At 43.2% G+C, this 23,716-nt stretch overlaps 1 protein-coding gene across 7 annotated transcripts in view; it reads left to right on the forward strand.

The window, feature by feature from the left end:
* RUNX2 (runt related transcription factor 2) overlaps positions 1-23,716 on the forward strand; it is a 351,996-nt gene that overhangs the window by 178,756 nt on the left and 149,524 nt on the right. For all 7 annotated transcript variants that reach the window (XM_027524843.1, XM_027524846.1, XM_027524845.1 and 4 more), the window contains one exon: positions 13,029-13,190. In XM_027524843.1, the coding sequence (XP_027380644.1) occupies positions 13,029-13,190 (162 nt within the window). The remainder of the gene's footprint in view (positions 1-13,028; positions 13,191-23,716) is intronic.

Raw genomic sequence — 23,716 nt, forward strand, 5'->3', positions numbered from 1 at the left:
TTCCATCTCTAGCCTGACTTCAGGACTGTGCCCAGAGGAAGTCTGGGTTTCTTTCTCTCCTTTGTTCCCAAAGCACCATCTTTCTCTTTTTAGCTTGAGCTTTACATATATGTCCATATGTGTACATACATGTATTGGTGTTACTCGTTGCCTAGGGACCCTTCTTTCCCCTTTTTGCCTTTTGCAATGGATTCTGGGCAGAATGATCAGAACAGGAGTCTAATAATGACATATTCAACTTCCTGGACTAACCCAGGAGAGGGGCAAGTCATGTATGCAGTTATAGGACGCTCTGATGGTATATTTTGATGTTGAATTGTGGATGGGTACCCAGGGCTTCAGAGTCAGAGTATACTGTACTGTGTAATATTAATAGCAACAACATATTACAGATGTTATCAGTTTGAAAAGTATTTTCATTCCATTGTTTTTTATTTTAATATATGCAGAAGTATTCCAGGAATAAAATTGTATGGCACTATTCCCAGGGAAGACCATCAGATTCTTTCCAAGGCTTTGTTTATTTTGATAAGGACTTGCTTTTTTAGCTGTTTGAAAACAGTTGGCTGTAATAGTCTTTAAATGACAGATTTCACTGCAGACTCAGTATTGTGAACCCTCTTTCACACATAAGAAAACTGAGGCATCACGAGGTTCTGGAACTCTCAGGGCTGAAATTATAAGTCAGTGTCCTGGGAGGGTGAAGTCTGACAAGGTGGTTTCAGGTGGGGAGGATGTAGGGAAAAGGTTAGGAGAACAGTGCACCTTTGGGGCTGTCAGCAAGGTGAGTGGGCGGGGAAAGGAAAATGGCTTTGAGCATGGCTGAGGACCCAAGTAAGGACAGAGATGCGAGGAAGAGCCAGTCAGCAAAGTTATGATTGTCTCCTGCAGGGGTTGCAGTTTGTGAATAGAAGTGGGCTCTGCCGTGGTGGATGGTCGGTGGGAATGGCAATTTCTCGTGAAACTCCGTAGGACTTGGTGCAAGTCAGGGAAACAAGAAAGATGTGGGACCTCTTACCAATGTCTGGGAAGGTTCTGGAGGTTGGTAGGTTAGAGGAAAGACAGAAGAATTTCTGAAGGGGATTTGGGTCATCTTGTGGCCTTGGAGAATGAGCAGCGGCCCAGGGGAGAGGTTAGGAGGAAGGATGGGAAGAAAACCAAGCTTCAGTTCAGGTGGGAAGTAGACGTCCCAGGGAGAGGCTGAGGGTAGATGGGAGCTGTTGGCTGTCCCTTAACCATTCCTCCTGTGACAGATGGAGGTCCTACAGCTTGCTCTGTCTCCTCCAGGGTTCTGGGCTGACTCCACCTTGAAAAAGCACAACTCTCTAGCACTGTCTTATCTGGGGGTAGGGGTTCACGTGTGCTCTGTTAATACATCCCAGGACCGTGTTGGCTCTTCATCACCCCATCACAGTGTGGTTTGCAGGCCGTGGAGAAGGCTTGCTGCGTTCGAGGCAGCTCCCTCGGGCCTGTCTGGGAGTTGACCGACTGTAGCACCGTACGTTTGTTCTCTGAGGGTTTCACTGTGTCACTTTCACCTCCTCTTTCCGTCTCGAAGAGTTATGTTATAGCTCTGATTCTTCATCCACTATGTTGACTCTTCCTCCCAATTTCATCTCATCGTGAAGCTTAGGAAAGTTGCTTTTCACCCTTCAAGACTTTGCTAAAGATGCTGAATGTAACTAGGATTGTCAAGCCCTCGAATATACTACTGTGTTCCTCTTTCAAGGCTGACTGTGACCCATGTCAATGATCACTTTCTGGTGGGCCTTTTAAGTACCTGTACATCCCATTAGAGGTAAGGTATGTATCTTGCTGAGGTCAAGATGCACAGCAGACAGAGGACCTTTCTCTTAACCTATTGCTCAAGTAATCCTGGGAAACAAGTTTTTAGTGAACCCATCCCGCTTTCTGATACTCACTTTGGGGATCAAGTGTGAAGCGCTGATTGTACACAGGCTGTCAAAAGTGACTCCAGTGTTTTTAGTGGGCTGCAAGCAATGATTCCAAAATGCTAGTTGCAATTTAGATTTTACCAATAGCAATGCCATCTCCAGAAAAGGTCGATGGGGTGAAATAATGTAAAAGTACAATTATGTAGTAAACTTTAAAGGCATTATCTTCAAATAATTTAATAACTGTCATATGGACAAGGAATCCCAGGTAGTGAACCTAAGATTAGGAGTGAACAGAGTTCCAGGAAAACATGCTTTCCTTAATATAAAGAACTTTGCAGACCCTGCTCTGTCACATAAGGCCCTTTATCTGCCAGTCTCCATACATTCTTGCAATACTGTGGGGCATAATTCATCTTGGAGCAGACACTTGAATTCATTTAAAGCAGTAGGTTGCTCTCTCTTATCTCCTCACCTGTCTTGGGCCTTCATTTCCTCTTAAGCATGTTTGTTCTGCTCGTTCTGTTTGGAGATTGTTCTTCTTGATAGGGAAGATTAAATCAAGTAGTGTTGGGTAATTTTCCTTTCTAACTGTCATCAGTAAAAATCATGCCCATTGTTCTCCAACTCTGGCATCTGTTAGCATCTCCTGTGGAACTTGTTACAGGTACAGAGGCCCAGGCTTTACCCCTGAACCAGAAGGTATGAGGTGGAGCCTGCCCAGATCACAGCTGCAGGCCCCAGGCCCTTGACCTGGGGCTCCCCTCGCCCACCCAGAGCCAACCTGCTCCAACCCAGGCCTTTCAGGGGTTCATCCCTCTGGTTGGGCCACGTGCAGAGGCAGCTGTGTGCCTCTGGCTGCTTCCTGGTTCCCGGGATGCAGCTCCTGAACTCCACCCTGGCCTCCATTTCAGCTGCTGTTTTCCCTACACGCCCTTCCCAGTCCTGGGCTGGACTTCTGCCCTGTTTCTATTGTGATGTTGTGAGAGGGAGATTTAAAAAGGTACGTATCTGATGATGTCACCTTGTACTTAAAAACACCCCCATGACCTTCCACCGCTCTTAGTATAAAGACCAACCAACACCTCTTGCGTGGTCCGACAGGTTCTGCATAGCCTGGGTCCTTCCTGCCTGTTTTCCACCCTCTTCTCAAACTGTTTTGAACCTTTTGTCAGTCATCCAACCACACTGGCTTTCTCACCTCTTCAAAAAAGAAACTGTACTACCTCTGTCTCCGGAACTGGGTATATGCTGTTTGCTTAGCCTGCAGCCCTTTTAACCCCACCTGAGTATCCTCTGGACTTCTGCTTGCCCTTCAGTTCTTGGCTTAATCATTGCATCATTAGAGAAGCCTTTCCTGGCTCCCAGGCATGGCTGGAGTCCCTCATGGCACATTCTTACAATGCCAAGAACATCTCCTTTTTAGCACTTTATCACAGTTATATGATTAGTTGATTAATGTCAGTTTCTCCCACCAGATTGTAAACTCTGTTGAGGGCATGCAGACTCTTTATTCACCATTCATGTCTCTAGAACCTAGCAGAGTACCAGAGTAGGTGCTCAATAAACATTTTCTGAATGAATGAATGAGTGAGTGATGGGAGACAGTTCTTAGAACCACAGATAATAGCATCATCTATCCGGCAAAAGGATCCACCATGCCTGGGGACCTTCTATGACACCCCAACTGCTATAAGCTCACCCCCCCTGGATGTTAATAGCCCGAATTGAACTTGAATTTACTGCATTCACTTCAATATTGTGATTTGAACTAAGGTCACGTCCCCTGGCCAATACCACATCCCTGTCATTTCTCAGATTCTGGTCCTACCTGTTTGTGACTAGTTCCCTTTCCTCTATTGCCTTTACTCTGAGGCCCTAGATATGCTGAGGCTGAGACCAGGTTAGCTGTGACATGTGGTATGCCCTCTCATTTCTTCTATTAGGTTTTTCTTTGAAGTAAGGAAATTCCCTCATTTTCTGTAGGACAGTGATGAGTTCCTTCCAGCCCCAGATTGGTGATTCTGAAAAAACACCTCTTTTTGCCTTGTCTTAGCTTCCTTCTGGTTTTTCTTTTAATATTTTGTTAGAGGTGGTGATGTCTTAGACTGTATCATTTCTCATTCTCTCTTCCACTATCGTCTCTTAAGATTCGTGGAGATTCATGGAGCCCCTCTCCTTGCATTGTGTGTATTAACTCCTAGTGGCTGGTGTACCCTGTGAGGCATCTGGTTTTATCCAAACAGATTGCTGCTTTTTTGGTCAAATTTCAGTCTTTTTTTTTTTAATTGGTGTGTAGTGTTTTTACAGTGTTGTGTTAGTGTCTGCCTCACAGCAAAGTGAATCAGCTATACGTATATCTCCTCTTTTCCAGATAGCCTTCCCATTTAGGTCACCATCAGAGCATTGAGTGGAGTTTCAAATTTCAGTCTTAAGCTCTGTGAATCGGTTGGGTTGGTTTTCTGCCAAGTGATTCTGGCCACCTTGGTCAGTTGGAGAGAACCCCGACTGGGGACAAGGAGGGAGGTCAGAATCCTCCTTTTGAGGTCTTCTTTGCTGACATGGGTCACAAGCTGCGCTATGAGAAGCACCCTGAGTGTCAGCTCCCCTCTCCCAGCTGCCCCGGATCAGCCCAGCAGGGCTTCAGTAATTTCTGGTGAGCTACCATCTCCAGCAAGGACTGAGTGTAGTAGGGTACCCAATTTTTCAAGTGGTTAGAATCATAGCATTTTATCTTCGGAAAACATCTTAGAGACCATCCATTCTCATGTTACACCTGACCACAGCGACAGTCAGAGAGGAGGAATCATTGGTGTTTGATTGCACAGTTAGCGCCAGAGCCCCCCCGTCCAGGGTTCCTTTTGCACCCCAAGAAGCCTGTTTTTGGACCATGTTTCTTCTTGGTCAAGAGAACCGGAAGTGAGTGGGAAAGTACATTCTAAATGTCCACTTAGTTATTGGCAGGGTTATTAGAGAAGACAGGGAACTTAACATTTAGCATTTAGTATAAATGTTAGGAAGTGTGAATGAATGAATGTGAATATGCATCTATTTGTATTATGAATGATAGTAATACGACAGAAACAGTCTAGGATAGGAAATTGTAAATCTGCCTCCCTCCATTGAGATTATTGACTTTGGTTGCAACGGAGAGGCAAAATCTTCAGGAGAACTGTCTATGCAATTCATGTTAAATACCCCAGTTTTCTGAAGAAATATTTGGGGGTTTTCCAGCCTAATTTGAGTGCCGTTGAGGGGGAAGTGGGTAGAGGAGAAGGGGTGGGAATATGATGCTCTTCTAGTGATGCCCCCTAGTATAGCAGGTGCTCCCTGGGGGCGCATGGCTTGGGCAGAAACCACTGGCCACTGTCCTGCCACATCACCCAGCAGCCCGCTGGCAGCACAGACAGGAAGGAGCCACTTGTGTGCTGGTTTGGGCTTGGCCCCATTGGCTGGTTTCCTCCCATCTCTGCGTGAAGTTGAACACCGTATCCAAGGTGTGCCCTGTTGCGAGCAGTTCTCCGGAAGCAGTCCCCGTTTCACACCCGAAAGGTGCGAAAGGTGTCTAACCAGAGTGTTTACCAAAGGGGACCTGTTCACAGCAACTCCTGAGTTTCCATATGTACCTTTCCCTGTTCTTTTTTTCTTTTTCTTTTTCTAAATTTGTTTTATTTTTTGGCTCAGTGGCATGCAGGATCTTAGTTCCTCAACCGGAGATGGAATTCGCATCCTTGCAGTGGAAGCACAGAGCTGCAATCACTAGATCCCCAGGGAATTTCCTCCCTGGGCTTTTCTAAAGCTCTCTGCCCACTCTCCTCTCCCCATTTATCTTATTCATTAAGGAAAGACTTCTACCTGCTCTCCTAGAGTCACTTGTTTTTCCTCTGGTGCTTTTTTAATTGACCTACAATGCCTTTTTTTTTTTTTTCTAACCATCTGCCTCCCCCTTCCTCTTATTATGACCCTAAGTGTTCAGAGTTCAAGTGTGTAGACATGAAATGTAGTTTCTCAGTCATTTGAAAAGTCTGAGTACTCTTAGATCCCATGACTCTTTACAAATCATTTCAGGAAATGCATGATGCTGCTTCATTTTCCCCACACCCATTATTAAATTTCAGAAACTATGGTCTAACTCAAAGGAGAGATCTTGCTTTTCTCACACCCACGGTTTAAATAAATGCCAGTCTCCATTTCTGCCTGATACAGAGACCACATGAGATGCATGAGCCACTTCTCCCCCAGGTAGCATCAATTTCTGAGCATCTCCTGGGGATGTTTTCTTAGGTACTTTTATGTTCTGAGGTCTGTAGGATGTAAGGCAGATATGCCCAGTCTCCAGGTAGCCTAAGCCAAAGGAGCACCACTCTAGAAGGAGATCTTATAAGATCCACAATGATATCAGGGCACCATGGTTCATGTCTATCTTTAGAGCTTTTAAAGAAACACAGGTGCATGCTTTGACAGTTTTTGAATTAACTTGTCGTTTTATATGTTAGTCTTACTCTCCCCACCTGCTTGTGTAAGCTTTTGCACAGCAAGAAATGTCTTTAGGTTTTTTTTTTTTTTTTATCTATTCCTTAGACCATCTCACTGCTGTGTAGGTTACAGAAGCTGTTCATGACAAGAAAAATGGATAGTTTGCTGACTCACCAGAACACCATGTAAAAACTTCTCTCCCCACCCCATCCAGAAAGCCCTTTTAAGGGTGGCAGTTATGACCATTGGTACTTTGGAGGTGAGAAAGGGACAGCTAAATAAGAACCTTGCGCTCAACTTGAGTTGAGAGAGAAAGTGCAAAGTGTTGGGAGAGAAAGTGCAAAGTGTATGCAGGTCCCTGGATTTTGGTGTCTTTTTATTTATTAACTTGTTTTATTTTTTATATCTTCACTCTGTATTTAATTACTTTCGGCTGTGCTTTGAGGCATGTGGGGAGTTGGGAGAGAAAGTGCAAAGTGTTGGGAGAGAAAGCACAAAGTGTTGGGAGAGAAAGTGCAAAGTGTATGCAGGTCCCTGGATTTTGGTGTCTTTTTATTTATTTACTTCTTTTATTTTTTATATCTTCACTCTGTATTTAATTACTTTTGGCTGTGCTTTGAGGCATGTGGGGTCTTAGTTCCCCAACCAGGGATCGAACCTGTGCTCCCTCCAATGGAAGCAGAGTCTTAACCACTGGACCACTGGGGAAGTCCTGTCTTTTTTTTTTTTTTTAATTAAAAAATTTTATACAATTTTTAAAGGTTACTTTCTGTTTACAGTTATTACAGAATATTGGCTGTATTACCCCTTTGCTACAAAACATCCTTGAGCCTGTCTTATACCCAATAGTTTGTGCCTTTCTGGTGTCTATTTTTAAAGTTCATCCAACAGATGTTGCTTCAGCTAGAAGCTGAAGGGATTCCTTTTGTCAAGTGACGTGACTGGCTCCTTTTTATTTACCTGGCACTCTTCGTAGCTAGACTTGGTCTGCTGACACAGAGGAGACCACGATTTCTTCTGAAAGCATGCAGCTGTAGATCTGAGGTGTCCAGTCAGCATGACCTCAGAAGCCAGGTGCTAGTTGCAAGTGTGCGTCCCCAGTTAGACTGGGGGCTCTTCTCTCCTCAGTCATCCCCAGCACCTCCAGGAGCTCAGCCCTAGGTTTTCTCTGCCATTTAGTCGTTGTGATTAGTTACATCCTGCTGTGAGCACGGCTGCCCATTGTATAAGGAAGACCTGACTTTCTCTCTCCCCCCACACACCTTTTAGGTGATAGGAGAGAAACTTGGGGAAAAATAGGGGCGGAGACCTATTAAAATGTTCATGTGTGATTTCATATTTCAGGTTTCTCAAGCACGAAAGAGTATGTGCCCATAAAAAAACCAGCACCCAAGGTCTTGTTTTGCAGTGATCATATCCATTTAAAAACATCTGTCAGTGTTTTGAATGTCCAGAATATAGTAATAAAAATAATATTGAGGCTGTTTCCGTAGATTGCCATAGAGAAGTACTCAATTACTGTTCTTAAAGCACCCTAAAACTAAAGTGTAGCAGCAGTTTTGGCTATGAAATAGAGTTCAGTTATTTTCTGAAAACTCATGGGTGTTCATAGGTAATTTCAGATCACCCAGGATGTGCTACCAAGACAGTGATTGGTACCTTGAGCCTCTGAGGCCCCCAAATCAAGGATATTCTTATTTGTGTTGGATTGGAAGGACAAGGTGCTTCCTTCCATGTGTCTGTAGACTTGACAAGAGTTTTAGTGTAACTCTGGATGGAGCAGAGGGAAGGAATGCATTATACTAGCCCTGTGGGGCCCAAGGTAGATGAAGATCGTTTCTTGTTAATGGTTAATTTGTAGGTTTGTCTTAGACCTAGGTCCTGCACTCACTATTCCCTATTAGTAATCTTAGGATTGATGCCTAAAAACATCCGTCACCTGCTCTGAGTCATCCAAGTTCAGAGTCAATCTCAGAAGTCTCAGGTTTCTTCAGGAAGTTGAGTTCAGAAATCACTGGTGAGATCGGGTTAAGGTGACTTTTCTCTATTGTCAGCCTTAATAACTGTCCACAACAAAGCAAATGTGCTGTAATCATATGTTTATAAGATTACATTTTCTTAGTGGTTGGGCATTTAGGAAGTCAAGATCTTTTATAGCCATTTTTTCCCCCACTAACAGTTTGAAAATGTTGACGCATACAGTATTAGAAAAGACACTGAAGTGATTAGGATTTCTTGGTCTGGGAGAAGCTAGGATGAGGAAGGAACGTGACTCAGGTTAAATGATTGTCAAGGCTATCGAAGCGACCAGACATAGTCTCAGGTGTAGTCTCCAAACAGCAGACTTCAGAACTGCAGGAAGCTTTCTTAAAATGGCCTTTTGCTAGAATAAGAGGTTAAGCGCTGGAAACATAAATACAGAACGAAGGCTCAGTAAAGGAGATGCTTTAATAGTGGTGAACGTTTACTGGGTTCTTTCCATATGCTAAGCTCTTTCCTACATGACCTCATTTAATCTTTAAAACAACTTTAGGAGGGAGGTCTTCTTATTTATCCCCATTATTAGGAACCTTGAAGTCAGATAGGTTATAAAATTTGTCCAAGATCCCACAGGCCAGAAATGAGGAGCTGGGGTTGATGAGGCCTCATTCACAGGGTGTTAGAGAAAGACTGGGGTGTTTGGAAACCAATCCTTTTTTTTTAAGGTTGCAGTTCCTTTTCAAAATTCCGTAGACTAGATCTAGTAAGCCCCATATGGCGGTTCTTGTGTTTTGTTTTTCTTTAGTAACTCTCCCTGTGGTTGTTCGGTTGCCAAGCCCTGTCCTATTCTCCTTAAGTAGGTCTTTATCATAGAATCTTAGGATGGTGACCTTGAAAGAGAGATTGGCCAGCCTGCAGCCTGTTCTTTGAGAGACAGAAAGCAAAGAGAGAGCTTCTCGCTTGTTTAGGGATAGTGAGAAGTTCTTTTTGCTAACACTGGGAATCTTCAGAAAGGCCTCTACTTAAAGGATAGTGATCCTTTGCTAGTTCAAGTGTGTATGCCAGCAGTCAGGAAGTTTATGTCAAAGCTAAAACCTCATCTGATACGAGTTCTTTTATAGCCTAAGGGGGAGTTAGAGAAAGACTAATTACTACTTCCTTATAAAATCCCATTATTCACTCCAGCCACCTCGGGAGGTTCCTGCAGTAGTTGTTTCTTGAGCACCTACTATGTGCTAGCCATTATATTGAATTGTGATGAGTCTGCTCTGGAACATCTTTAAGACTAACCGTAGACAACCCAGCCACGCTGGATAGTTTAGAGTCAGATTTTTTTTTGTTTTTTAAGATTTTTTGATGTGGACCATTTTTATAGTCTATTGAATTTGTTACAGTATTTCTTCTGTTTTATGTTCTGGTTTTTTTTTGCCTCTAGAGTCCGATTTTTAGTTTTTTTGAATAATGCTTAGCCATTCGCTCTGTTATTTAATCCTTATGATACTCTCTGAGACTGTATTATCATGCCCATTTTACAGATGAGGAAATTAAAATACAGCCACATTAAGAAACACACCCCAAGTCACACAGCAGGGCCTTGGCCATGTGATGTGAGCTCCCACATCACAGGAGAATAATGATCATTTTCATATAGTACTTTAGAGTTATCAAAAGGCTTTTCTTGTGTTATTTCATGTAGTTCTGTAAACAAAAATGATAGTAGTTACAATTATACTCATTTTACAGATAGCAATGACCATTTCTATTTACTGTATTCTTTGTATGTGCCAAGGGTGGCAGACAACCTACTAGACAAGGTCTAGTCCGTGTAAATGCTCACAGAGCCCTGATAAGCATCCTGGTTCCCATTTTCCAGGTGAGCCACTGAGGCCCTCAGAATGCTCAACAAAGTGGGGAGCTGTGATTCAAACCCCAAATTGGCTGTCCACATGGCACAATGAACTCTTGGCTATGTTTGCTTCACCATGCTATGCTGCCTCATTTTCTAGACGAGGAAACTGAGGTTCAGAGAGTTTGCTAGTACAGCCAAGGTATCCAGCTCACACATGGCAGAGCTGGGACCCCAACTCAGATCCTCTCATCAGAAAGGCCCCTTGTTTCCCCTTGTACTGAGCTGCCTCTCAGCTTGAGGAGAAATGCAAAGCTGTATCTTCCATTCCAGCTAAGTCCCCTGATTCCTTTGTGACATGTCTAAATGTCAGTGATTTTAGTCATTCTTTAGATTTCTTTGTATTTCCCCCACTTTTAGGCAGAGAGCCCTATACTGCTGGTAACGTGCTACAGTATGGGAGTGGAGATACAGATGAAACTGCTTGCTCAGGAAGTCATCTGGTGATGTTAGATTACCTGAGTCCCCTGTGCCCTGCTCATTTTGCTGTGTGGTTCTTATCCTTTGTATCTGTTAAAAATGGTGCTTGAGGGAAGGCCTTGTCTTTGTGAGATTGCTTTCTGATGTTGTAAGGAATGAATCTTTTTCCATCTGAAGATCATTTACCATTTATCTGAATAGCAAATGACATTAATGGTTAAAACAAGGAAGTATATCTGTATCAGATATATAACAGGATCAGGTTTGAAATGTTGCCGATCTATTACAGTCTCAGCCTTGAACATTTTAAAGCACAAAATTTCATTACTTGAATGATTAAATATCCATCCAATTTCTAAAGGAAACGTCTCTGTGAACCATTTACAATAGTTCTTTAATTCAAATTGCAAACTCAGGTAAATGTTCCTTAAAACAGAATTGGATGAAATTTTTCTGTATATCTGTGGATACAGTAAACATTCGATAAATATCCAGATGGATTTAATTATTTTGAGTCAAAGAAAGTATGTCCCATTTAGATAGTCTTTAAATAAATTGTTTCTGAATTGAACAAATAAACAAGAAATAGCTGAAACTAAATGGCTTTGTACAGAAAGACTGAGAGGCTTTAAAGGAGGAATGATATCAGAAAAAAACCCACATCTTGTTATCCACTTTTTTTGGGTAGAGATAAACCTGAATTGACTCAAATGTATTTATTGTTTTCAAAAATCGAGCTTTTCATTTTCAGAGGCTGATAGGTAATATGGGAATAATTTAAAAATTAAACCTATTCTAAATGGATTAGCTCCAATTCAGGTGTGTTTTAATCATGAAACAATTCCTGTGTCACCGAAAGTTTTTTTTAAAAGGCAAGAATTAGTATCACTGAGCATCTCCTGTGCTAGCCCTCTCTGCATGGTCTTCTCATGCAGTGTCCACATATTATTACTTCCCATCCCCTTTTACAGATGAGGAAACTGAGGTTCAGAGTCACTGAGTGATTAACCCAAAAGCACACAGCTTAGAAATATAAGTCTCAGAACTTGAACCTAATTCGACATGTTCCAAAATCCATGGCTATTCTGATATACAAAGCTGTTTTGAGAACAGCCTGGTGTATTGGAATTTTTTAAAATTAAGAAAAAGTGAACTTCGCAAAAAACAAAAAATGTTAAGAGAACTTAGCTTATGATTCTCTGTGTATCTCCAAGAAACTCTGTTAGAGATACATTGAAAGATATTACTAATTCTCAGCGGTTCACTCTAACCAGTCAGTTGCCCATTATTTTTATTATTGTAGTGACTGTAGGTAACTCCGGGCCACATTCCAAACATGTGACATCGTTTAAACAGATTCCAATAGGATTAAAGACATTTCCCTGTTGTGTTTGGGTTTTTTTCTTCCTGTCAGAAACTCATGTGCTTTACATCGAAACTAGATGGTGATAAAGCTTTCTGTTCTTGGTTAGTTTTGAAATTAAGTTTTGTTTTTTTCTTAACGGTTATTTTCTGGGGTAGCTTTAGCATCAGAATAACATAACTGTGCATGCTCACTTGCTCAGTCGTGTCCGACTCTTTGAGACCCCATGGACTGTAGCCCTCCAGTCTTCTCTGTCCATGGGGATTCTCCAGGCAAGAATACTGGAGTGGGTTGCCATTTCCTTCTCCAGGGGATCTTCCTGACCCAGGGATCGATCCTGTGACCACTGAGCCATCTGGGAAGCCCAACATAACTGGCTCCTTTCTTTCCTGTTGTACTTACATGCTGTCCCCTTTGTGCTCATCTCTGCCCCAAACTCCTCATCCCCATTGACCTGCCTGGGATGTGAACTGGGCTAAAATCACAGAATCATGCATTTTTAGAACCAGAAAGCACGTCTGAAGGATACTGACTGGATGCACAGCAGCAAAAGGCACCATCTCCCTGCTCTTTGATCAAGTAAATTGTTCCAAACATTTCTTTTTAAAAAAGAAATAAGTAATACATGTTCATTGGAGTAATAAATTAAAAAAAAAAAACACAGAAAATAAAGAAAATAGAGTTCAACTTTGTGAAGATACCCAAAACAGATTGTTTTCTAAATGACTGTTAGTCTTTCCAAATAGAAATATTTACGTGTGAGGGAGACAAATAGTCCTTATGCATGATGCATTTTGTTACTTTCATAGAGACTCGGAGTCTAGAAAGCTGTGTGCTCCACAGGGCCTGCAAGGGTGGGGTTGTGGGAAATTCGTCGTCCTTGTATAGTCTGATTTTTTTTTTTCCCTTGCTTTATCCTTTCTAAGTTTGGGGTTGTGTGTGTAGGCCAGAGTGGCTGGTGTGCTAAGGATTTTCTTCTTCTTCCCAGACCCCAGGCAGGCGCAGTCCTCCCCGCCCTGGTCCTATGACCAGTCCTATCCCTCGTACCTGAGCCAGATGACTCCTCCGTCCATCCACTCCACCACCCCGCTGTCCTCCACGCGGGGCACCGGGCTGCCCGCCATCACCGACGTGCCCAGGCGCATTTCAGGTAAAGACCACACTTGATCTCAGAGCCCACTCTGGTGCAGGGGTGGGCCTGGGGCTGCAGGGTGGGCCTAGCTGTCTCAGCTACGCTCACAGTAAACTCTCCGTCAGAGGCTTGTGGACAGGGGTCCCACAGCTGCAAACCAGGTCTTCTGAATTACGGGGCTAGTGAGGGCTTGAACTTAAATTGAGGTCAAGAGCCTGAATCTCCACCAGACATGGCATCCTTTGCTAAGAGGACACTCAGTGTCCCCAAGGTCAATTGCATCCCCTTCGGTTGGCGCTGTCTCCCAACTGGGGCCTTCTCCTGAGGGTCTTGTGCCCGGCCGCCCAGCTTTCCTCTGCTTGCGTTCCTTTCTGTTCCTAACATCTGCCTGAAAGCCAAACTACAGCCTGAAGGCACAGCCCTCCGTTTCTAGAGGCTCTTAAACACCCAGGAGTTCCAGGTAGCCAGTTCAGAGAGAGAGAAACCACACACTTCAGATCCCCGTCAGACAGACACGAGTCACTCCAAGGACAGTGAGGCTGCAAGAGGCTTAAAGGGCCACGTGTTGTGGCCTCTGAGCAGCCAACTCAAGACCCAGGCAGCGCCATGAATCACACAGCTCACTGCTGTTGCTCGCAACGTGGCAGCCCCCAGGGCTCACCGTCCTCTCTTCCCAAGGCACCACGAAATTCTGTGACTCATGGTGGGGGTGTGTGTGATCAACATCCTGGCCGCACTTCCCCCCTCTCATAGACTAGCGTTTGTCCCTGGGAACCAGAGAGTATCCACGAAGATGTCAGATTGACAAGTGGAGGAAAGTTAAAGGCTCTCGGCCAACCCTCTGAGTCCTGTGAATAAGAAAAAAAAATCTGTCATACCCCCTGCCTCCGGACTGCAGCCCTGCCCCCATCAGTTCAGAAGCAGCCCTCCCCCACCCCCCCACCCCCTCCGTAAGAAGCACGCACGGTTGGACCCTCTGTGTGTGTCCGACACTGCTCTTGGCGTTCGGGCTCCATGCACCTGTTTGACTCCTGGCCAGGTTAATGCCTTTCTTTCTTTCTCTTTGTGTTTCTGTCTCTGTTTTCTCTCCCTCTCTCCTTTTCTGCAAAGCTCGAAGCCGGTACTCGCTCCGCTGGGTTGCACCACTGGCAAGCTGATGGGCCGCCCGCAGGCTTGCAGGTTGCGATTAGCTCAGACTCCTTTATTTCTTTCAACTTGGGAGGAGGGAAGGCTTTGTTTCTCAAGCGAATGGCAGGAAAGGGCTCTCGGGTCCTAAGGCCTTCACCTTTTCTGCCACAGACGGACTCCCGTAGGGGTGAGTAGGGAAAGCAGGGGTGGGGTGCGGGGGACGGGAACCTCCAGAGTCTTGGGAAAACCACGTGACCCTTTCTCATTCCGACTGCTGTTATTATTGTCATGAATCACATGGTATTTATTGGGGAATCTGCAGAGTGTAGAATTGTAGTGATCACTTCCCTTTACTGGAACGACTCCCTCCTTTAGGCAAACGTCAAGTGAGGACACGGGATAGATAGGATGAGGCAAGCACAGAGGGTAACCAGGGCTGTTGCAGGGTCACAGGGACAGTGTTGGATGGTGCTGAGTTAGTTCTGGTCCTCCCTTATGTATTTTAGACTGAGTCTGTTTTTGTCTTACATGGGGCCAAGGTGACACTTTGCCAGGACAGATTTGTGCAACTTTGCCTCTGTTTAGGGTTCTTTGGGGCTTCTGTCTGTCCAACCCTCTGTGGCTGAAGCTGTTCGTCCTCTGGCTTTACCTGGAGGGAAAAAAAACCTCAGGGAGAGATGGCAGCTTTAGAGACATTTATCTCCAGCATTTTCTTTCTGAAGTGTATTCATTGGGAAAACGTTGACAATAACACTGGAAAACAAAAGCTGCCTAAATGGCATTTTATCATTTATCATGTGTAATATGGAGCAGCCAGGTTATTTGGAGGCAGTTTAATGATATCTACTGAAAGCATTTCCATGAACAAATATGACACAGCTTTCTCATTTCACGGAGGAGGCAGAAACTGGTTTATTATCCAGCCGTGTATTAATCTGAGGCCAAAGGTAGGAACGGGCTTCTGCTTGAAACTAGTTTAAACCTGAGTTTAGTCCAGTTTCTTCCTCCCACCCCAAACATCTCTATGAGTTGTTCCTGGCAGAGTAACATGGTGCCAGGGTGGGAGGGTCTGAGTAAACATGAGAGCGAAGAGAACAGAAAATCCCTCTTGTCAGCATGTAGCGAATCAGGAAGAAAGAACTAGATGTCAGCTGTCAGGGAACCAGAGGAGCCCTGCTTCCTCTGACCTTGCTCCTGGGTGTGGGGCTGCATCCACGCCCCGAGCACTGCTTGGTGGACTACGGGACCGAGTCTTCAGGAGTGAGCCCCGTCTCCAGTGCCCTTGGGACTGGTCCTAGGACACTGCTTGGATAGGAGTCTGTCTCATAGATTCTCAGGTGCCACACTGCATACTTTGTCTTGTTATTATCCCCCTCAATATCGAAAGGTGTCCCTAAGTTCCAGGACGCTATGTCTCTATAACATGGACAGCTAAAATATTAACCTCTGTTGCCATCTCCACGCAGTCCTGTGTTCACTTTTTGAGATGCTTTCCAGAATAGTTCCTGTTTTCTTTTACTGTAGAGCAATCCGTTCTCATCTCCCTAATCAAAACATTCTCATATGAGCTTGGGTGAGAAAGAATACAATTCATCACTTACACAGTAAGGGTGGAGATCCAGGCCCAGGTTTGAATCCCAACTCATACTCATATTAGGCAAGTTTCTCACTTCTTGGAAACTTTTATTATTTGTAAAACGGGGATATAATATTTAGCTGTTAGGGTTACTATGAGGATTAAATGAGATGCATAGGTGTAAAGTGTTTGGGCAGGCCTGACACACCATATGTGTGTCACACAGATTGTAGCTGACATTAAGGAGATAAAAGTGTTTTGTAAAAATTGTATGTCTATATATAATTTGTAGGCAAGCCCTGGCTTAAATGAATCAGTTGATAAAAGTCTAAACTTTTAAAGGAGTTATTTGCTTTTTGAAATGGATGGTCACAGAGTATATTTAAAACAAACAAAAAAAAACTCATGAAATATTTAAATAAGTTATTACTATATAGCATTCATAAAGCACTTAACACAGTGCCTGACACAAAGAGTACTCAATAAATATTTGTCAGTACTATGATTATTCTGTAGACTATGAATTTTTATAGAGCTAAAAGGAACTGGGAGGCATTCACAAAAAGTCAGTAAAGCACTAAGAGAAAATAACTATTCACTTATGATGTCAGAAGATAGAAAATGTTAAATTACACTTACACGTAATTAGGCATGCTAATGTTCTTTTCCAAGGGATCACAAGCGTAAAAGTCACCAGAAATATCTTTCAGAAAGGAATATTCCTAAGGAAATTCCATTTTATCTGAGAAGACCATTGCAAAGAAATACCACAATTTAATCTATTTAAAGACCTTCAGAGAATCCAGTTTTACAACTTCCTTTTTTGTTGTTCTTTCTTCGGAGTCATTTATCAAGTGTGGCTGCAAATGCTCACTTAATGAATCACAATGATGACAGTGACACTATACCATGTATACCCTGTTGTTGTTTAGGCACTAAGTCGTAGCCAACTCTTTTGTGACCCATTGGACTATAGCCCGCCAGGCTCCTCTGTCCATGGAGTTTCCCAGTCAAGAATACTGGAGTGGGTTGCCATTTCCTTCTCCAGGGGATCTTCCAACCCAGGGATTGAACCCACTTCTCCTGCATTGACTGGTGGATTCTTTACCACTGAGCCACCAGGGAAGCCTGTATATATGTCCTGTTCATGGTGGTGGTATTGTTCGGTCGCTAAGTCACGCCCGACTCTTTGTGATCCCATGGCTGTGGCACTCCAGGCTCCAGGCTCCCCTCTTCTTCACTATCTCCCAGAGTTTGCTCAAATTATATATTCTGTAGTTTCCCCCACATCCTTTATGGAAGCAAGGAGTAAATAAAATAAGATGATAAAGATATATTACATGCAATCCCTACTTTATTGCAAAGAAAGATAAAAAACCAGACATCTCAAAGTTTACAGGGGGCAGTTCCAAGATTCAGGAAATATGTCTTTAACCTTGAGTAGTCTTTGGTATTATAAGAAGAACAATAGCAGCAGTTATAAGTTTGCTGCTGCTAAGTCACTTCAGTCGTGTCCGACTCTGTGCAACCCCATAGATGGAAGCCCACCAGGCTTCCCCATCCCTGGGATTCTCCAGGCAAGAACACTGGAGGGGGTTGCCATTTCCTTCTCCAATGCATGAAAGTGAAAAGTGAAAGTGAAGTTGCTCAATTGTGTCCGACCCTCAGCGACCCCATGGACTGCAGCCTTCCAGGCTCCTCCATCCATGGGATTTTCCAGGCAAGAGTACTGTAGTGGGGTGCCATTGTCTTCTCTGGTTATAAGTTTATGGCTGAACAATAAAGTGTTGTCATGTAACTAACTAATAGGGTCGACCTTATTGTATTGAGTTTAGATTCTATCCAGCTGAATTATAGAAATCAAGCAGAAACCAGTCTAGAGAGATCTAATGCCAAGAAAGCTCTTGAGGGTTGGTTCCTCTCCCCACCATACTTACAGTGATAAATATGGCCTTATCACATAATAATTGGGATTTAAGTAGTGACCCCATGTAACAGTCCATGTAATTCTCCAAGCCAGAATACTGGAGTGCATAGCTGTTTCCTCCTCCAGGGGATCTTCCCAGCCCAGGGATTGAACCCAGGTCTCCCACATTGCAGGTGGATTCTTTACCAGCTGAGCTACCAGGGAAGCCCTATAACTGACTGATACGGTTGACCTTATTGTACTGAGTTTAGTTCATATCCAGCTGAATTATGAAAATCAAACAGAAACCAGTCTAGAGGGATCTAGTGCAGAGGAAGCCCTTGAGGGATTGGTTCCTCTCCCCACCATACTTATAATGATAAATATGGCTTTATCACCTAATAGTTGGGATTTAAGTAGCACCCCTGAACACCCAGTGATTTTATATATTATCTCATTTCATCTTCAGTTCAGTTCAGTTCAGTTGTTCAGTCATGTCCGACTCTTTGCGACCCCATGAACTGCAGCACGCCAGGCCTCCCTGTCCATCACCAACTATCGGAGTTCACTCAAACTCACGTGCATCGAGTCGGTGATGCCATCCAGCCATCTCATCCTGTCATCCCCTTCTCCTCCTGCCCCCAATCCCTCCCAGCATCAGAGTCTTTTCCAAGGAGTCAACTCTTTGCATGAGGTGGCCAAAGTACTGGAGTTTCAGCTTTAGCATCATTCCTTCCAAAGAAATCCCAGGGCTGATCTCCTTTAGAATGGACTGGTTGGATCTCCTTGCAGTCCATGGGACTCTCAAGAGTCTTCTCCAACACCACAGTGCAAAAGCATCAATACATGATTATAAAAGAACCTTTACTCTACAGGGGTAGCCAAAGTTGTTTCTCACTGATTCTATTAAAGAGCAAGGTGTGTGGGAAGGCAGGGAGACTTGACAACAAACCAGACCTTGCATGGCTTCATCATTGTAATATTGTTATCACTCATGGCATTTTTGATGTTCAAAGCACTTGTGAGGCTTAACACAAAGATTATAATTACTTTTCTGGAGCTCGTTAAAAAATAGTATGTAGACACATAATTACTGACTTTCAAAATGTATTTTATGTAATTATACTCTTACGAAAAGATGTCTAGCTATTTATTGAATCTTATTCTTTGACTTATGAGTCAGAGTATGAGCTATTGTTAGCCTTCTAACGGAGACTTTACATAGGTTTATTCATTGCAAATAACTCCTCCCATCTCACCCATATAAGTTAAGTAACTTGTTTGGGTGGGTGGGTGAAACAGAAAAGAATACCTTTATTACTTTGCCAGGCAAAGGGGGCCACAGTGGGCTAATGCCCTCGAGACTGTGTGACCTGCCCTGGGGTGGGTAGTGAGGAATCTTATAGCATTCAAGGAACAGGGCATGAGTAGCTCATGGATGTTCTTCTGATTGGTTGAAGGTGAGGTAACAGGGAGTCAGCATCATCAACCTCCTGGTTCCAACCAGTTTAGGGTACATAGACCCTAGAAGTATCTTGTGTGCGTGCATGCTGAGTCCCTTCAGTCGTATCTTGAAAGTCACAACTCTTTGTGACCCTGTAGATGTAGCTGGCCAGGTTCCTCAGTCCATGGGATTCTCTAGTCAAGAATACTGGAGTGGGTTGCCATGCCCTCCTCCAGGGGATCATCCCAATCCAGGATCGCACGTGCATCTCCTGCGTTGCAGGCAGGTTCTTCACTGCTGAGCCACCAGGGAAGCCCTGAAGTATCTTAGATTAGCCTAAGTCTGTATTGCTCTTTGGCATTTTTTTCTGTGGTCTTGGTCATTGTACCCGTGGGCCTCTGTGATCCTTTTAGGAGGTTTCTTAGAGACGTAAGATACATGCATTAGATATACAGGATCATATATGTTGTCTGCCTTGGAGACCCTGGGAGAGGCCAATACAGGTTATGTGGATGCTTTTTCTCTACAATTGTAGGGTTATTTTTACATAAGACAGCATTAAGAACTATAATCTTTTTGAAGATCTTTTCTTTCTGTTTAAGCAAGCAGTCTTGAATTTATTCTTTCAAAATACTTAAATGTCAACAAATGCCACTTAATCAACTGTACAGGACCACTAAGTTGTCTCCATTTTTGTGACTGTTAGTTGCTAAACTATAATATTCCCAAAAGTCAGCAGAATAGGGCTTAGTCTGATAAAGTTCCTAAAAACTATTTTATTACTTCCACAAAATCTAGAAATTGCAGAGGAAAAACTCCATTTGATCACTCAAGGTCAATCGGCAGGATGGTTCATGTCATTTCAAAGCCAGCAGTGTTTGATATCATTCATTTTTAAATATCCCTTCTATAGCTGAGTTTCTGTCTGTTCCTCTGGTTTGAGGGTTTGAAACCAGCAGCTTCAGTAATGTGCCAAGTATGTGTGGACATTAATTTTAGCAGGGCCACTCTTAACTCACAGGAGGGAGTGATGCCTTCAGAGAGGTTAAAAGGAAAACTCCAGCAATTAAATCAGAAAGGTAAAACAACTATAATAAAACACTAGACCATCTACTTTTTACTACAGAACTATTCCTTTATTAAGACCTACCTGTTTGGTAGACACACCTCTGCCATCTCAGCCACGGGCAAGTAATTAAGTTTAATAGGAGCCACTCTTATTTTGAAGAAGTTCTCTGTTTAAAGCCACAGAGGGGGAAGTTATTAAATTTAATGGACCCTAAACAAAGGCAAGCCCTGTGTTACCAAGTGAATATTCAATATTCTTCCCTATAATACTGACTGTGATTGGTTGGGTTATTTTTGCATTCTGTGAGTTAAAACTCATCTTGCTTTCTTTAGAAATAGGATATTTTCTGACACAAGCAGAGGGTATTTTTATCTTATTGCTGTAGACCCAGTTTCAAGGGCATCCTTGGACCTCAGCTGAGCATAATTTTTGAGTTTCTGATGCTGAGGATACAAGAATGATTTCCATTCCTACGAGATTGATTAGGGATAGTTGGCCCAGCTCACAAAGTTGACAAAACTTGGTTGTGTGACTAGTCACTGTTATTTGTAGCTAGAATGAGCTACCAAAGCACAGGATGAAACCTGGGTTCAAGGTTCAACTGTGGCCGTGTACGTGGTTCTTGTTGGTTGTTTTCGTTGAGGATTTATTTTTGATAACATGTACAGCCGCCCACACATGGAGAAAAGACTCAGTAATGAAAGCGATCTTGCTTAGGCGGGAATGGCAAAAACGTGGTTATGTATTTTAGTGAAAGATTTGCTGTAATCCCTTTCTTTTCATAGAAGTTTGGGTGCTTGAACCTAACTCGAGCAAAAGTATTAAAGTTAATTTTCGAATGACGCCGTGGCTTCTGTGGTTCACCGGGATCCACGTGAGGGTGGAGACAATTGAACTTGAGGAAACCTGAGTTTTGGTTTCATTGTCACTAAAGAGTCTTTGCATCTTTCTCAGATATGTCAGTTAATTTACTACACCTCCATGGTCTCGTGTAAGTGAGTTACTCAAGACTGTCCAGCCGCTTGTCTCAGAGGTTCTTCAGGGAGTATGATTGTGTCTGTCCAGGGATTTGTTGTTCTTAGGACTTTTGGTAAAGAAAGCTTGTCTGACCTGATAAATGTTAGTGGAAGAACTAAGTTATGTCATTCCCTTCAAAAGAGTAGAAACATACTATCATATATATTTGTTTTTAAACTAATGCTTATTTTTTAGAGCAGTTTTAGATTTCCAAAAAGTTGACCATAAGGTACAGAGTTACTATATCCCTCCCCAGCACCATCTGCACCAGCCCTTTTTTCTTGTCATTAACATTTTGCTTTTGTTTGGTACATTTGTTAACAGTTGACGAACCAGTATTTGGACATTATTATTAACTAAAGTCCATAGTTTACAATAGGGTTCACTCTCCGTGTTGTATGCACCTGTGGGTTTTGCCAAATGCTTAGTACCATGTATCCACCATTACAGAGTCGCACAGAATAGTTTCATTGCCCTAAAAAATCTCTGGTGTTCTACCTGCTTATCCCTCCCTACCTGCCCTCTTAACCCCTGGCAGCCACTAATCTTTTTCCTATCAGGATATATTTTTAGAATTTATTTTATTTTTGTGTGCTCTGGGTCTTTGTTGCTGCATGCTGGCTTTCTCTGGTTGTGGAGAGTGGGGGCTCTCTTTAATTGTGGTGCACGGGCTTCTCAGTACGGTGGCTTTTCTTATTGTGAAGCCTGAGCTCTAGGGCCCACAGATTTCAGTAGTTGCTGCATGCAGGCTTAGGAGGTGTGGCTCACGGGCTCAGTTGCCCCTGTGCATATGGAATCTTCCTGGACCAGGGGTCAAACCAGTGTCCCCTACATTGCAAGGTGGATTCTTAACTACTAAACCACCAGGGGAGCTCAATGTCTGTAGAGTTTTGTTTTTTCCAGAATATCATATAATTGGCATTACAGTATGTAGCCTTTTCAGACTGGATTATTTCACTGAGCGTTATGCATTTAAGGTTCCTCTGTATCTTTTCATGGCTAGATAGCTCATTTCGTTTTGCCACTGAATGATATTCCATTGTAAGGATGTTATTAAATTTTTAAAAGCATTCAGGCCATTCTCCCTGCACCTCTGAATACTACCACACTGTTTCCTTTTCCACTAATATTTTTTCCATTTAACACTTACTGAGCACCTACTATATGCCATAACTGTGCTAGGTTGTAAGAATACTCAAGAACATGTAAGACACAGGCTTGTCCTTGAAGAAGCTGACTTAGTGATATTTCTTTTTAGAAAGCATTTCATGCATTCCTGCCTGGGGGAACACTTCCTCTGTCTTAGCCATTGTCACCAAATGGCCCAGATTATGGCTTTCCTTATCTTTGGCTCATTTTTGAATGAAAACTTTCTTCTCATAGGAATGGTTTTGCTCATAGGAACGTTTACTATTTAGGTGGTTGTTCCTGTTGACTCAAGTACTGAACTGGCCCAGCTAAAAATAACAATCCATTTATGTGGCTACTTAGCTGCCTCCCCAAATACCCAACTCTCCTAGGTAACTGTGTTAGTCACTCAGTCGTGTCTGACTCCTTGAGACCCCACAGACTGTCGCCCGCCAGGCTTCTCTGTCCATGGAATTCTCCAGGCAAGAATACTGGAGTGGGTTGCCATTCCCTTCTCCAGAGGAACTTCCCAACCCAGGGATTGAACCCTGGTCTCCTGCCTCACAGGCAGATTCTTTACCATTTGAGCCTCAGGGAAGTCTGTCCTAGGTAAAGGATGCTGTTTATGTCCCAGGAATGCCTGGTGTTCTTCAAGTGTGTTGTGCTATTCCAGTTTGAGGCCAGCCCACTTTTCTGCACTGCTCAGACAGGGCCAGGCTGATCCTTCTCAGGCATCTTCTTCCCAACCATCCACTTTCCTCCAAACGAATCACTCTTTCATCCATTTCTCGTCTTTGTACGGACACACCTCTAATGTGTATGTATATTCCTTTAATAATAATTAGATTACATGCTTTCACCCTCTCATAGGAGATCGGCGTCTTCAAGGACAAGCCTATGCCATATATGTTCTTAAGTATTCTTATAACCTAGCACAGTTATGGCATATAGTAGGTGCTCAGTAAATGTTTAATGGAACAAATATTCGTGGAAAAGATGACAGGGGAAAAAAGAAAGAAGAAGATAGGGAACTTCCCTGGCAGTCCGGTGGTTAAGACTTTGCCTTCCAATGCAGGGGCTGAGGGTTTGACCCCTGGTCAGAGATCTGAGATCACACATGTCACATGGCCTGGTTAAATTTAAAAAGAAAAAAGCAAACAAAATAAAAGGAAGATGGGCATGTGGGAGAAAATTAGAAGAAAGGGAAAAAGGAAAAAGAAGAAAAAAAGTTTTTATTCACCTAGGACAACAAATAAAGGGCAAAACAAGAGAAACT

The sequence above is a fragment of the Bos indicus x Bos taurus genome, chromosome 23, assembly GCF_003369695.1.
Source record: "Bos indicus x Bos taurus breed Angus x Brahman F1 hybrid chromosome 23, Bos_hybrid_MaternalHap_v2.0, whole genome shotgun sequence".
NCBI lineage: Eukaryota > Metazoa > Chordata > Mammalia > Artiodactyla > Bovidae > Bos > Bos indicus x Bos taurus.